Source organism: Tachypleus tridentatus, chromosome 6 (assembly GCF_004210375.1).
Source record: "Tachypleus tridentatus isolate NWPU-2018 chromosome 6, ASM421037v1, whole genome shotgun sequence".
In the NCBI taxonomy this organism is placed as follows: Eukaryota; Metazoa; Arthropoda; class Merostomata; order Xiphosura; family Limulidae; genus Tachypleus; species Tachypleus tridentatus.
The window spans coordinates 58,472,058-58,488,146 of record NC_134830.1 but is presented as its reverse complement, the minus strand read 5'-3'; the positions used below and the strand labels follow the sequence as shown (position 1 = coordinate 58,488,146).

Here is a 16,089-nt window from a genome sequence, read left to right as displayed (position 1 = left end):
ATGGGTGTAATGACTACTAAGCCTAACTATAACTGCCCGACATAAGCCCGATTTGACTAGGCTTCTGTTATCATATTGCAATTAATATTTTTTATTTATATAAAATAAGATACTCCCTGATAATTGGCAAACAACGAGTTATAAACATAATGGAGAAATTTACTTTAGGGGAAACATACATGTTTCAACTGAACGTTGGTCTGTCTGCTTCATCATAAACGCGCTAAATCTATTCAAACAGTTTGAGTAGCTATTAATTAAGTGTAAAGAGGGAAATGAAAGAAAAATACTAGAGTTTTTGAGTAACAATGAACAAAAAAAAACACGTGGTTCGAATCCCCGTTTCAAACAATTTTATTGTTTTGTTTTATATATATATCTAAATTTTAACATTACCCTTGGGCTCTAAATATAGAGGTTACCAAAAACTCGCAACCACGGGAGGGCCAAAAAGAAAATTTCTGAGCACTCCCGGTTATATCTCATCTTGTTTGTTTTTTGAATTTCGCACAAAGCTACTCGAGGGCTATCTGTGCTAGCCATGCCTAATTTAGTAGTGTAAGGCTAGAGGAAAGGCAGCTAGTCATCACCACCCACCGCCAACTCGTGGGCTACTCTTACCAACGAATAGTGGGATTGACCATCACATTATAACGCCCCCACGGCTTAAATGGCAAGCACGTTTGGCGCGACAGGGATGCGAACCCGCGACCCTCAGATTATGAGTCGCACTCCTTAACATGTTTGGCCATGCCGGGCCATCTCATCTTGACCTTCGGCTTGAACTCAGTTCATTTTAAACCGAAACTCCTAACACATTCTCTTTCTCCCCTCTAGGAATAGTGGCCATTTTTTTTTACTGCATTCTCTTGGGACTTGAAGCATGTACTTTAGTTATAGTATTATATTATTTTACGTATGTAAACAGCTTACCGTTCATCCACTGACGGAAAGGGACTAGAAGATGATAAATTATTTTACAGTAAATAACGCGTTTTGTTGTTTTTAATATCCGAAAGAAGTTGCACGTCAGAAATACGTAAAACTGAAGAGTTATCGCTGTTACAATTTCTTTTTGTATCGTCAATAAAGAAAATATATATAGTATACCTTCAGTGACATGCCTTTCTGAGACAACGTAATTAACAAAGTGTTATTGGTATTTCTTTCGCTTTATTATGTACCTTGCGTTTTCCACCAAACTTCGTTCTTCACTTGGCAACGTTCCAAAAAACTTGTGTTGCACTATTTATCCTGATTAACTTCCTGTGAATAATGTAGCAGTAGTAGTTGCAGCGAGGTTTTGGTTCGTTGGCATCTAGGACTATTTAACAAAATGTTTTGCATGCTTACAAACCTGCAAAATTATTTTCACATGTTGTCTTTCAAAATTTGTAGTGCATACTATAGGGATTTACGCGTTTTGATAAAAAAAAAAAAACGATCTTTACATTTCAGATAAATATAAAAGAATATACTTTTTATTTAAACCAACGTTTCGCCTTTGCAGCATCTTCAGGATTAATATACATAACTCGTGCTTACATGACATTCGTTTTGCCGCACATAAAAAAAAATACGGAGAACACTTCTGTGGTGGGGGGCACACCAAATATATGTAATTAATTAATTAAATATACAAATACGCCAAACAAATGTTATAGCAATACTGAAGTACAAAACAAATAGAATAGGTCATAAAGACGAAAAGACAAGCTGTAAAAAAGGATAATATTACAGGTGTAAAGTAAAATAATCAAATAATCTTGAAGCATTTAGGGAAGTTTCTATTAGCAGAACATATATTAAAATGAGTATTTTTCTACATATAAACACAGTATTCAGTGTATATAGTTCTAGTTATACCTGCTACATGTTCAGTATAGTGTATTTATATCATAATACAGAGTCAGTATATACACGTACTGATCACTTCTACTTACACTTTTCGTATCATAATTATTTACTATTATCATACAGACTACTATATAAAGTAGTTGATAATTTATTAGTTACACCTACACATGTTGTTTATTTACTCTATATTAAAATACAAAGACTTCATGTATACACTTCTTCCAACTTCTGGTTACACCTACACGCTGCATATGTTGTTTATTTACTCTATATTATCTTCCATACTTTAACTAATGCTCTTACACGCCTTAACTCCGACTCTACATCTACAAAGTTCCTCTCCATATCTTTTAGTTACTACAATCAGTACCAAGACAAACACTAGATTACTGACAGTAAAACCGTTATTTAAAAACTTTCTTACCCTCCCTACCCGCCACCTTGTGACCGTAGATTACAGAAGTTATCTGATGATGTTATATTTAAGCAGAAATATTCCCTTCGTAACAGCTCGCGAAGCGAAAGCTTTTCATTCGCCCAGCTGCATACTGCGTAGCCTTACGCTTAACTACAAATAAACATGTTGAGCAGAAACTATAGTTTATTAATTTTATGTAGTGTTCTCTATATGTAATTTACTGATAACAGCGTAACTTCGTTGTCTGTAACAAACAAATAATATTACAAAGTTAAGCTCCCGTGTTTAATTAACAAGATTTATTCTTCGAGTAATTAATAAGAAATGTCCAACTTAAGCATTTGATTAAAATAAGCCATGACAATCATGTGTACCATTGTACACATACGTAAACAAAATGCGAGTAATTAAATAAGAAAGTAAAGTGTTTTCAACACAGAATGGTACATTGTTACAAGTTGTGCGTGTTAGAAGTTATCGGCACCTAAATACAGTTTTAGTGTGTATCGCGTCGATCACGCTTTGCTATCACCATAGTAACCAAATTGTCACAGTTCTTGCGATTGATTTAACAAGATTAAAATCTTTCACGGGGTCTTGAAATATGGATGTTTTCGTGACGCATTCGTGCTCTTCACTAGTTGGTTGGAGGCGTAATACTCGATTCTCCGCCTTAACGTGTGACGTCAAACGTTCCTGTCAAACACAGCAGAGGCTCCAGTAGTCGTATAGTAATGTGTTTCTGTGATCGTAGGTTATCGTAATTTTGTTTCAGTTACGCCGTTGTTTGTCTACATAATGAAAGCGAATAATATAGTAATTACCCATCGTACGAGTCTACAATCGCATTTGATGGGTCACTTTACAGCAAAATTTGGCCATTGAGTTTTTGTTGTACTACGTATATCCGGCAATGAAAAAGAATCACGCTTACCCATCCAAGGGTTCCTTTCTGTGAGTAAACCACGAGATACTACTTGTAAATTATGGTAACTCCTAAGAAAGGAGGACTGTGGGATACTCGCAAATTCTCTCTTCCGAGTCGTCCAGGTTGGTCAATGTATTAACCTTTTTAATAACATGTTATATATTAAACCTTGAATTGTTTGTCGGGTGTATAATCAGATATTTCTTTTGCATGTTTCCCCCTCCCCTCTTTTGTTGTTGTTTTTATTTTAATCGAAATTGCACGTGGGTCCTAGAGTTTTTTAGTGTAAGGATTTCTAATGATAAGCGAGTGGGGTACTTGTACAGAATTTCCAAGTAACATACCGAGTGTTAGAGACGCATCCATTTGTAGTAGTTTAGTTAATAACTCAAGGATATTACAATATTTTATCATAATGTCATTTAGAAGATCTTCGACGTTATTATAGTTACACTTGTTTATGGATCAGATGAGTAAAAAAGTAAAATACGGAGTCATCAATGAAACTACTACAAATGGATGCGTCTGAAACACTCAGTATGCTACTGGGGAAATTCTGTACAAGTACCACAATATCGTCAGTTATTACAATTAACTTTCCTAAGTACGGGTGGGGATGTAGTGTATATTTTACGTAGAAAATTAGGTGTGTTTCACCCCAACAAATTCTTTACACACTAGTGTTATAACATCCAACAACATAAGATTACTCAGTATGGACCTTATCGCTAGTGAGTGGCCTATAAGTTCAGAGTTGAAATGAAGTTGATAATAGGGGTGGGTACATTTGAAATAACGGTTTACGTGATCAAACTTTTACAGGAAACTTTAGTTTCCGATTTTAATCGTTTGAAAGCGTTGAGGTTTTTTGAAGAGTAGATGCCTGTAGGGGTAAACGTGCATAGTTAACAGTTTACAAAATAAACATTTTGCTTACGGTTTTTAATCTGTGTCAGATTAACATTAATAAAAGGATGCTGTGTGAAAACTAAAGATGTTAAGCCTAAATCGCTTATTGCAGAATGAACGAAATAAAGTTACTCTTGTCGAAATGCTGTATGTTTTACTAAAAGAAGACTAGTTTACATGTTTAACTTATAAAAGTGAAGAAGTCTTTTGGGCTACACTAAACTTTTTATATGCTCTTGTATCGCACGTTTCTAAACTACACTTACTCAAACTAGGGTCAAGGGAGGCCTTGTAGCTAGAATAGCTAAACGTGAAACTGAGGTACAGTTATTTGCATCCAGTTACTGCTAACAATTATAATATTTGCATTCCAAGGCTGTGAACGAGTTGTTCGTCTGTCCAATTCCATTGTTTGGAACGCCACCAGTAGCCCAAGAGTTTGTAGCGTGCAGTGTTGACTAGCTTCTTTTCCTCGAGTCAGTCATTTCAGAGTTGAAGGCTGTTAGCACAGAAAATCTTACAAAGAAAAATTTCGTTGGTTGATTACTTAAGAATAACCTGGACGTTTGCTAGGCATGGCGTTGACTAACAGTCATTTGAAAGTTAGAAGCTACTAGCGCCCTCTAGTGGTTTTGTAACAGTCTAGGAGGAATATACCATACCGCTACCATCAGGGTTAAGCAGAAATATAGCTTATACACAAGAAAACATTCAGAAGTAAATTCACTACTTAGCACAACATAGTTAATAAATAATTATGTGGTCAGAACTTCACACCTCTATTAATAAACCAATTATCATAAATATTAATAAAGTTATAATAAGGGAATTTGGAAACAGATCAAAACTAAAACAATACCTTTCGAGAGCGACTGGATACTAACAACTACATACATCAGTACATACCTATTTATTTTATCTTTCTTACTGAAGCCTGTTAATTAACAGGTAGGTCACGAGAGTAAAGCTCGTGTGATCATAAATCTGTATACTCTTCTGCAATATTATTAGTATGTGAACGTCACCGTTAGGGAAGCTGATGTCAGATTCATCAACCACACACATATTTGATCAAAATACAATGGGTTATCTAGAAAGTGAGTAAGCGTTTTCATGCAATCAAAAATCCGCAGATGCACTAAAACGATATGAAGTAATAATAAGTGAATGATAAATACAACCATAATCATAACAAAATAAAGATTTGCTATCTCACAGCTTTGCATGAAATCCAACAAAACAAACAAGGTTCATATATAGGGTAAAGAAATAGAAAAATAAATGTTGAACACCATGCATTTTCATACACTCATTTTTTATCCACTAAATTACGTAATAAACCATAGGATTTAAAAAAACGATTTACACAACTTTCTTTGTTTAAAACTTTCATATATATCAATGATCTGTTGTTTATTTTATTAACTTATGTGTTATAACTCCAAGAGGGCTACTGTCCTCAAACATGAAGTGACCTCTAGCTTTCAGACACGCTTGTTTTCGTGTGTATGGGGGGATATATTTTATGAAGACCTGTGGACAGTTGAAGGCTATTACTGATTTAAAAGATTCTCTTAACCTCATCAGAACCATTGCCAAGTCTTCTCATTACTTACTGATCCAAGGCTGTACGTATGTTGATACATTACCACCTATTAAAGTTAAAATCTATGAATTACCACTCGAATTTCTTTCCTACTAGATGAGGCCCGGCATGGCCTAGCGCGTTAAGGCGTGTGCTTCGTAATCTGAGGGTCGCGGGTTCGCGCCCGAGTCGCGCCAAACATGCTCGCCCTCCCAGCCGTGGGGGCGTTATAATGTGACGGTCAATCTCACTATTCGTTGGTAAAAGAGTAGCCCAAGAGTTGGCGGTGGGTGGTGATGACTAGCTGCCTTCCCTCTAGTCTTACACTGCAAAATTAGGGACGGCTAGCACAGATAGCTCTCGAGTAGCTTTGTGCGAAATTCCAAAAAAAACAACAACAAACAAACAAATCCTACTAGATTTGATTTATCTGCAGCATTCGCCGTTACATTGTCAGTGTTCAGACAAAGAAACAAATAATTATCCTACAACACACACTAACGTATGAGCCTCTTTTTGTGTTACGAAAACTGTTTTTATCAGAAAGCGTGCTGATACGCCAAATGTATGTGTTTTCGGACATCTACATTTTTTGTGGTTTGGTTTGTTTGGAATTTCACGCAAAGCGACACGAGGGTTATCTACGCCAGCCGTCCCTAATTTAGCAGTGTAAGACTAGAGGGAAAGCAGCTAGTCATCACCACCCACCGCCAACTCTTGGGCTATTTTTTTATGAACGACTAGTGGGATTGACCGTGACTTTATAACTCCCCCACGGCTGAAAGGACGAGCATGTTTGGTGCGATGGGGATTCAAATCCGCGACCCTCAGATTACGAATCGAGTGCTTTAACCACCTGGCCATGCTGGGCCTGTTTCAGGAACAACAAATTGTACCGAGCATAAAACACAACATAAAACATAACCACTCCGAAAGGATCGTCTGTTATAAAATAATTTTACGAAAAACTGCTTCGTGAACTTGCAGATACTGAGTGATGAAATAGGTTGAATAATCAGACATATATTCTGAGGGATGAAACTTAAGGTTAATGTTCATACGTAGATTGACAAATAGCAATAACAGTACCTTTCAGTTACTAGCGTATTACTTATAATCCCATTGTTTGGTCGGGCTACAGTAGCCCAAGAGTTTGCGGTGTGTGCTGTTGACTAGCTGCCTTTATTCTCTAGTCTGTCACTTTAGAATCGGAGACTGCTAGCTTTTGATCAGTCAGATATATTCCGAATGATCCAACTTATATTTAAAACTCGTACTTAGATTGAGTGATCAGACTTAGGTTGACTAGTCAAACTTATACCAACTGATCAAACCTAGATAGAGTGGTCAGGATTTGTACAGTCCTTGTTCACACCACTAAAGAAAAACAATTTTTTTTTTTCGAACAAAAATAGCACTATCTCAGTATAGCAGATAATCCTCGGCCTTCTTAGAGACGTAAACTAAACAACAGGTCAGATAATCCTCGGCCTTCGTAGAGACGTAAACTAAACAGTATATCAGATAATCCTTGACCTTCGTAGAGACGTAGACGGAACAGTATATCAGATAATCCTTGACCTTTGTACAGTTGTAGACTAAACAGTAAATTAGTATTTCCACAATCAAGTAGTTAGTAAAATATTATTAAAACTAATTTTGTATTTTCTAGTGTTTCATTTTGTGATTTTCACATTTTGCGAAAACCAGCATTTCCCAAGCTCTTATCAACCACGTCCCCATTAATAAATATGGCTTATTTCGCGTTTTCCCCCTCTTTTAATCAGTTAAAGAGTGGATTAAGTAAAAAGATGAAATACACAAATACAACATTAAAATGATATATGTTTTGTAGTAAATGTTTATTTTTTCGTCAATAAAAACATATTAAAACGCATAATTTTCCATCATTGCATTATTAACTTTAAACGCTCGCACTTCCAAAGAGATTTTTTGCACCCCACACTTTGGGAAAAGCTGCAGCGAGCAGGAGAGGTTTTGATGAATTCTCTCGCTGGCCAGGTGGTTAGGGCACTCGAATCACACTCTGATAGTTGCGGGTTCGAATCCTCATCCCAACAAACATGCTCGCCATTTCAGTCGTGGAGGGCGTTATACGGTCAATCCCACCATTCATTGGTAAAAGAATAGCCCGACAGTTAGCGGTGGATGGTGATGGCTAGTTGTCTTTCCTCTAGTTTTTCACTGCTACGTTAGGGACGACTAGCGCAGATAGCCCTCGTGTAGCTTTTCGCGTAATTCAAAACAAACTAAACCCTAGCTGGATGTTAACACAGATGACGAGAAGAAAACAAAACTGAAACGTAAAACTATTACGTAAAGAAATTTGTTCTGATCAAAGTAAGTCGGGCTCGGCATGGCCAGGTGGTTAAGGCACTCGATTCGTAATCTGAGGTTCACGGATTCGAATTTTCGTCGCACCAAACATGCTCGTCCTTTCAGCCGTGTGGGCATTATAAAATTACAGTTAATCCCACTATTCGTTGATAAAAGAGTAGCCCAAGAGTTAGTGGTGATGACTAACTGCTTTTCCTCTTGTCTTACACTGTTAAATTAGGGACGGCTACCGCAGATAGCCCCCGTGTAGCTTTTGCGCGAAATTCAAAACAAACCAAAATAAGTTACTTACCTAAATCAAAACTAAATTCTAACTCAATAATGAATACAGCTAATTTAATATACCGTTATTGTAACTTTTCGGTTATATAGTTTCTGTGTAGTAGTGGTGGCGACACGTGGTACAGACTCATTAAAATCAATTTGTTTTAGTTTACTTAGTTTCTTCGTTCTCAAAAGTAGATAACGTTTTTCCTTCCCGAAAGAATATTGCAGGAATATATGACATTCAGGTTAAAAGGATTAACAGCGTAGTATTCTCTGCTGAATGACTACGACATTGACTAAGTGTAACAGCTGACTGCTACTGTGAGAGAACAAAGAAAGCGAATTTACCTGTTGAATTCAGGTGCGCTTTCTTTATCCAGTTTATAATGGGAGATTATCAAGTAAAGACTTCTGTCAAGAACAATTGTGTTTTTGTTCTATGAAGATTAATCATGACGGAAAGGAAATTGTGAAACTAAACTAATACTAAGAACTGTCCTTTCGTCTGTGTTTGTCGTTTATTTGTTCTAATTTCTTTATTTTTATTCAAATGTGTGCAAATTCGTTATTTTTAATTTCAAGAGAAAATTCAATCAAATTATCTATTACAGAATTCTCCACTTATTTCTGGATCGAATTTGCTTTAATTTGCGGGTTTATCTGATACTTGTCGAGAAATCGATCTTACGTTCTTATTTATAATGACTAAAATACAGTTAAGAAGTGATATTTAAATGGATATTTACAAATAGAAATTGATCAAAAGAAAAGTTTCCGGAAGTCTCCTCACGTCATATTTAGTTGTCCACGTCACAGTTTCTATGCTAAAGGAACTTTTAAGTGTAACAGAAGAAAAACTCTCGAAATCATTTGAATAAAATGCAGGTTTTCGTTTTTCTTTGCGATAAAAGTGCTTTGGATATTTCGCTTACCTAGGTGTAATTTTAATATTCAGTTGTTTATCGTTTATTGGTGTATTTCATCATTGAGTTGTGTATTATTTTCAGGTGCCTTTTTGAGACGACATTCAGTTGATCCGGATAGGAGGAGAGGATCCCTGGGCCAGAACGGTTGTGACCACCATACTCTCTTAATTCATAGAACAGAATCCCGTGGGGTAAGTTGTGTATTTATTTTTTGGTCAACGGTAATACTGTGTACATTCATCTACTAGTGAATATTCCAAAAGTGTATAAAATATTGCATTGTTGAACAGTTGACTTCGTTACCCGTATAAGGTCTCAATGTGCAGTTTCAACGGTACGTTTCTTTATCGTTACTAAAACGATTTGTGTTAAAAGCTTGTATCGAAATTCAAGTGATTGAATATGGCAAGTGAACAATGATGTTTCACAATTTTTGATAATTAAAACATTTGTGCGTGTGAAAAACAATGTACAATATATATATATAAAGCACAAAAATCTGTGTCTGTTTGTTCGTTAGCTAACTATTCATAGATCATTTGTCCAACCTCAACCAAACCTTATGAGATGATAGTTCGGAGCAAGGGGCATGTAAATGGATGTTAACAATCCTCTACACGTCTTTTACATTGGTGTTATTGAGTATTTATTGTCTTTAGTTTGAGTTTACGTTAACTACATTCGTAGATGGCGTCACGTCCTTACATAAAAAATTATTAAATTTTCTGTTACACATAAAGTAGTGTGGAAGACACACAAACGTCTTATATTTCTCATAAAGTGCGCTATCACTCTCTGTGGAGAAATGCAATGAAAAAATGATCTCCGCTATTGCATTAATACATAAACTCATATGAAGTTTCTACTTTAACAGTAACCATAAGGGTGATATGAACAGCTGTTTCTTGAGTTACACCCACTTCCTACTTTCGCCCGTGACCTTTCAACTTCGACCCGTAAGACAATTCTACGGCCAGTATTTGTCAGTTAATTAATCATTTCAAACTCTGTGGAAGGACATTAAGAGCTGGATATTGAAAGCTGTAGCAGAAAGCATCCGTCCTGCCACCACTTTAGCTGCTACTTATTCCTACAGTAATCACCCTGACCAACGCACAGTGTATACCATGTTTTAACTACATATATAGTGAGTTCTTAAAGCTTATCCGAAGCGTTTGGTGACATAATAATGAATACTGTAATAATGTGTTATAAATAAATTGTGTGAAAGATAGGATTTTTATATTATTTATCATGGCATCCACACACACATTTTTTAAAGTTTGTTTTGAATTTCGCGCAAAGCTACATGAGGTCTATCTACGTTACCCATCTCTAATTTAGCGTAAAACTAGAGGGAAGGCAGCTAGTTATCACCACCCACCGCCAAGTTTGGGCTACTCTTCTGCCAACAAATAGTGAGATTGACTGTCACATCATAACGACCCCACGGCTGAAAGGGCGAGCATGTTTGGTATGACGGGGATTTGAACCCACGACCCTCAGATTACGAGTCGAGACTAGTAACCACCTGTCTTGCTCAATTAATATTCCTTACAAACGTGCAAAGACCCAGCATGTCTGAAGAAGTTCCATTTATTTCCATTTTATTAGCTAATTCTTCCATGTCACTACAGAATGTAAATTTCAACACTATGGTAATGTTTCACTGATCCCTGTGGGTAGTTGAATGAACCAAAGTGAGAATAGCAACCATTTTTTTTAGAACTCCCATATATTTGAGGCCCGATAGGGCCAGGTGGTTAAGACACTCGACTCGTAATCCGAGGGTCGCGGGATCGAATCCTGGTCGCACCAAACATGCTCGCCCTCCCAACCGTGGGTGCGTTATAATGTGACTGTCAATCCCACTATTCGTTGGCAAAATAGTAGCCCAAGAGTTGGCGGTGGGTGGTGATGACTAGCTGCCTTCCCTCTAGTCTTACACTGCTAAATTAGGGACAGCTAGCGCAAATAACCCTCGAATAGCTTTTCACGAAATTCAAAACAAACCAAACCCATATACTTGTACCAAGAGCATGTCATAAGGGTTCTGCTTGAATGAACTGAATATACTGATCAAATTTAAGGTCACTGCTAAAAACCACGTTGAGAGGAGGTGCCTTGGATTATGTAACAGATCATAAAGCAGTTGTACGTTGTAATAAAAAAAGCATTGAATTTGAATTGACTTTCTTTTATGGCATATATAACTTGAAAGTTAAAAAACAACGACAGACAGTTGAAGTCGCACTTTTGATCATTCATAGTATGTTATGCATGGAGTCACGCATACAATAGCTACATATAATTTACTGTAGATCTCAGCACGTAAATATACAGCGGTGGCTGTTTTACCCGACGGAACCGTCTATCTTCCCATCCCTCACTGTAACACGAGAAGCTTAATAAATAATTATCTCTTTTTTTCACAAGGATAGAGTTAATCTAGCAGTTAAGCAAACATATCGGTTCAGGCCTTCCCAAATGTCATTGTAGTAGATAAAAAAAAACATTTTTTACAGGGCTTGATTTTCCGTAGTAGTTAGGGCACAGATAAACAATTGTGTAGCTTTGCGTTTAAACAAACTCTTTATTGGTTCAAAGTAACAGTTTATATAAATTCCTGTATTACTTTCAAATAGCTCTCTGTTTTATTAAACACAAAACTACACAACACAATTTTTTGCTGTGCTCATCACAAATATCAAAACCAAGTTTTTAGTGTTATAAGCCTTCAGGGCCCGTCATGGCCAAGCGTGTAAAGGCGTGCGACTCGTAATCTGAGGGTCGCGGGTTCGCATCCCGGTCGCGCCAAACATGCTCGCCCTTTCAGCCGTGGGGGCGTTATAATGTGACGGCCAATCCCACTATTCGTTGGTAAAAGAGTAGCCCAAGAGTTGACGGTGGGTGGTGATGAGTAGCTGCCTTCCCTCTAGTCTTACACTGCTAAATTAGGGCGGCTAGCACAGATAGCCCTCGAGTAACTTCGTGCGAAATTCAAAAACAAACAAACCCAAGAGTTGGTTGTGGGTGGTGATGACTAACTGCTTTCCCTCTAGTCTTACACTGCTAAATTAGGAACGGCAAACGCAGATAGCCCTCAAGTAGCTTTGCGCGAAATTCAAAACAAAGAAACAATTATTTTATTTGGCTTTTTAGAAAATTCCGTTCACTTCTATAAAAATAAATAACATTTGAAACATATCTTTTCAATATTTTTAATACAGCGTATTATATTTCCGTTGAATGATTTAAAAACAACAGATTCAGTGGTATTACATCAGAAATAGCGCTTTAAACAAAGTCAGAGTTCTGTATCAAACGTAAGCGGACTGTGGAAGCCAGTAGAAACAGAATTTGATTCAAAACGTAACTTAATGAAGTAATTATGTGTAACAAACTGTTGTAAATTAACTTAAAATAATTAAATTAATTTGCAGTAATACTGAAAAGAATAACAACATTAGCATCACAGAGGTTTAGTATGTTACGTTAAAACGATTTTCGGGCCTCACTACGTCTAGTCATGCTCTTCCTATCGGCCATGTATTTTCACAACTGCAGCATAGTTTCAGTTGTAAAATGCTTAGTCTCAAGGCAGTCATCTCAAAAGCGCACCTCTCGTCCCTCCTTTCTTTCCATAGTTTGTCTAGTGTACGAAGAAGTTTTACAGCTCCCATTTCAACAGTCCGGTCGTACAGAAATAGGCCCGGCATGGCCAGGTGGTTAAGGCGCTCGACTCGTAATCTGAGAATCGCGAGCTCAAGTCCCCATCACACCAAACATGCTTGCCCTTTCAGTCAATCCCACTATTCGTTGGCAAAAGAGTAGCCCAAGAGTTGGCGGTGGGTGGTGATGACTAGCTGCCTTCCCACTAATTTTACACTGCTAAATTAGGTACGGCTACCACAGATAGCCCTTGAGTAGCTTTGTGCGAAATTCAAAAACAAACAAACAAACAATAAGCCTTCAGTCTAGATCTTAACACTATCGCTTTCTTCAGTTGCAGATCTGAGGATCTCGAATTCGAATCCCTGTCGCACCATATATGCTCGCCCTTTCATCCGTGGGGGCGTTATAAAGTGACGGCCAATCCCACTATTCGTTGGTAAAAGAGTAGCCCAAGAGTTGGCGGTGGGTGGTGATGAGTAGCTGCCTTCCCTCTAGTCTTACACTCTTAAATTAGGGACGGCTAACACAGATAGCCCTCGTGTAGCTTTGTGCGAAATTCAAAAACAAACAAACCCAAGAGTTGGTTGTGGGTGGTGATGACTAACTGCTTTCCCTCTAGTCTTACACTGCTAAATTAGGAACGGCAAACGCAGATAGCCCTCAAGTAGCTTTGCGCGAAATTCAAAACAAAGAAACAATTATTTTATTTGGCTTTTTAGAAAATTTCGTTCACTTTTATAAAAATAAATAACATTTGAAACATATCTTTTCAATATTTTTAATACAGCGTATTATATTTCCGTTGAATGATTTAAAAACAACAGATTCAGTGGTATTACATCAGAAATAGCGCTTTAAACAAAGTCAGAGTTCTGTATCAAACGTAAGCGGACTGTGGAAGCCAGTAGAAACAGAATTTGATTCAAAACGTAACTTAATGAAGTAATTATGTGTAACAAACTGTTGTAAATTAACTTAAAATAATTAAATTAATTTGCAGTAATACAGAAAAGAATAACAACATTAGCATCACAGAGGTTTAGTATGTTACGTTAAAACGATTTTCGGGCCTCACTACGTCTAGTCATGCTCTTCCTATCGGCCATGTATTTTCACAACTGCAGCATAGTTTCAGTTGTAAAATGCTTAGTCTCAAAGCAGTCATCTCAAAAGCGCACCTCTCGTCCCTCCTTTCTTTCCATAGTTTGTCTAGTGTACGAAGAAGTTTCACAGCTCCCATTTCAACAGTACAGAAATAGGTCCGGCATGGCCAGATAGTTAAGGCGCTCGACTCGTAATCTGAGAATCGCGAGCTCAAGTCCCCATCATACCAAACATGCTTGCTCTTTCAGTCAATCCCACTATTCGTTGGCAAAAGAGTAGCCCAAGAGTTGGCGGTGGGTGGTGATGACTAGTTGCCTTCCCTCTAGTCTTACACTGTTGAATTAGGGATGGCTAGCGCAGACAGCCCTTGTGTAGCTTTGCGCGAAATTAAAAACAAACAAACAATTGTAGGCAACTTGATCAGTATGGCTTTTTATATAATAACATGAATACCGGTTTCATTCTCCGACTGTTTAAGGTACGTAACAGATGAACGGACGTATTATGGAAGTAACTGGTATATCTTATATCACTATTCATGACTGAGATCCTTTTTGATTGTATTGCATGCTATTGCTTGGGGCACATGGAGCACATTTTCCACTGTGTCCGTGGGCTTACATCTTTTACAAGATACTTACCACAGGTGGATCTGGACTTGTTGCAGATCTCTTTTTGGATTGTCCCGAAATCCCAAGTTGATCCATATTCCTTTTTTGTTCAGTACCGTTAAATTACAAGGGAAACAGGTATATTAGACATTCTAAATTCACGATTTGAATTCACCTTTATGATACAAGTGAATGAAAATTTTGTGTCAGAAAGCGGTGTTACATACCCCTCCTAAAAACAATAAATTATCGTTAGTTTGTGGTGGCAACGAGACGTGAACATAATCTTCTGATTTATATTTGAAGTTAGGATTTCATTAGTGGCAGTCTCTCATTTAAAGTAACTTATTCCAAGATAATAGACAGATCAAGACATATATTTCATAGAAATAAATTTATACACTGTTTGGTTGTTTAGAATTAAGCACAAAGCTATACAATAGGCTATCTGTGCTCTGCCTACCACGGGTATCGAAACCCGGTGTTGGGTTGTGTGAGTCTGCAGACATTCCGCTGTCCCACTGGGGAGCGTATAAATATGTAAACCCGATAAAAAGTATTATCACGAATTACCTTTTATTTCTGCAGTTGCGTGGTAATAAGGTAGATTCACACTTCTACCCTAGTGTGTTTATAGGACGAATTCCAGAGTCGCGCTTATCATAGATTTTGATGTGACACATTTTTCGTGTTTCTCAACAACCAACACCTGAATTTTCTGTATATATTAAAGAACGTAACAAAACTGAAGACTAAGATAAAACACGGAAACGAAGCTGAGACTGACTTCAGACACAAGATATTTTCTTTTTATTGTTATTTTTGGTCTGTTTCACCATTAAGTTAGGTAAATTTTCTTGAGAAATCCTTTCATGCAAAACCTTCGGGAATAAATTCTAAGTTACACACTTTGTATTTTACCATAAACGTTTTAAGATTGTAAAATTAAATTATGTTTATAATTAATATTAACTTGTGATCAGAGCAAACTGCCTACAGAGATAGAAATTAAAAGTGAACAATTTGCTTACTCTTTCTTTTTGATGCTTGGTGTATCTTACCCAGCGTGACGAGTTTTGGATTGAGCAAAATGTGCCGTTGGCTATAGATACAGCGGACATAGCATGGTTGGAATACAGTTGTTATACACTCTTTTAATTCGTGAAAATTCCAAAGAACTAGATACAGAATGCAATATTAAAAATATGATAGACATAATATAATGTCTAATGAGAAGTGAATTGATAATAATTGTGCTTTGCCAGCTCAAAAAAAGGCGTTCACACTTAACAATACTTATTCTAACTTAGGAGAATCCTAAGAAAGGCTTTTTTTGCTATTATTTTATTTTTGTCGTGGTAGTAGCTGAGATTCAATCCTAAGCTTTGTAATAAAAACCGTAGTGTACAATCCATTCGTTAAGTGTCTACGGGATTATTATATTTTGTTAT

General features: G+C 37.0%; 1 protein-coding gene across 12 annotated transcripts in view; it reads left to right on the top strand.

Moving 5' to 3' along the window:
- Window positions 1-16,089, top strand: part of LOC143252609 (5'-AMP-activated protein kinase subunit gamma-1-like) — a 178,225-nt gene that overhangs the window by 141,470 nt on the left and 20,666 nt on the right. For 11 of the 12 annotated variants that reach the window (XM_076504997.1, XM_076504996.1, XM_076504993.1 and 8 more), the window contains one exon: window positions 9,330-9,439. In XM_076504997.1, the coding sequence (XP_076361112.1) occupies window positions 9,330-9,439 (110 nt within the window). Of the gene's footprint in view, window positions 1-2,980; window positions 3,326-9,329; window positions 9,440-16,089 lie in introns of those variants that run through there. The other variant, XM_076505000.1, reaches the window with a different exon arrangement.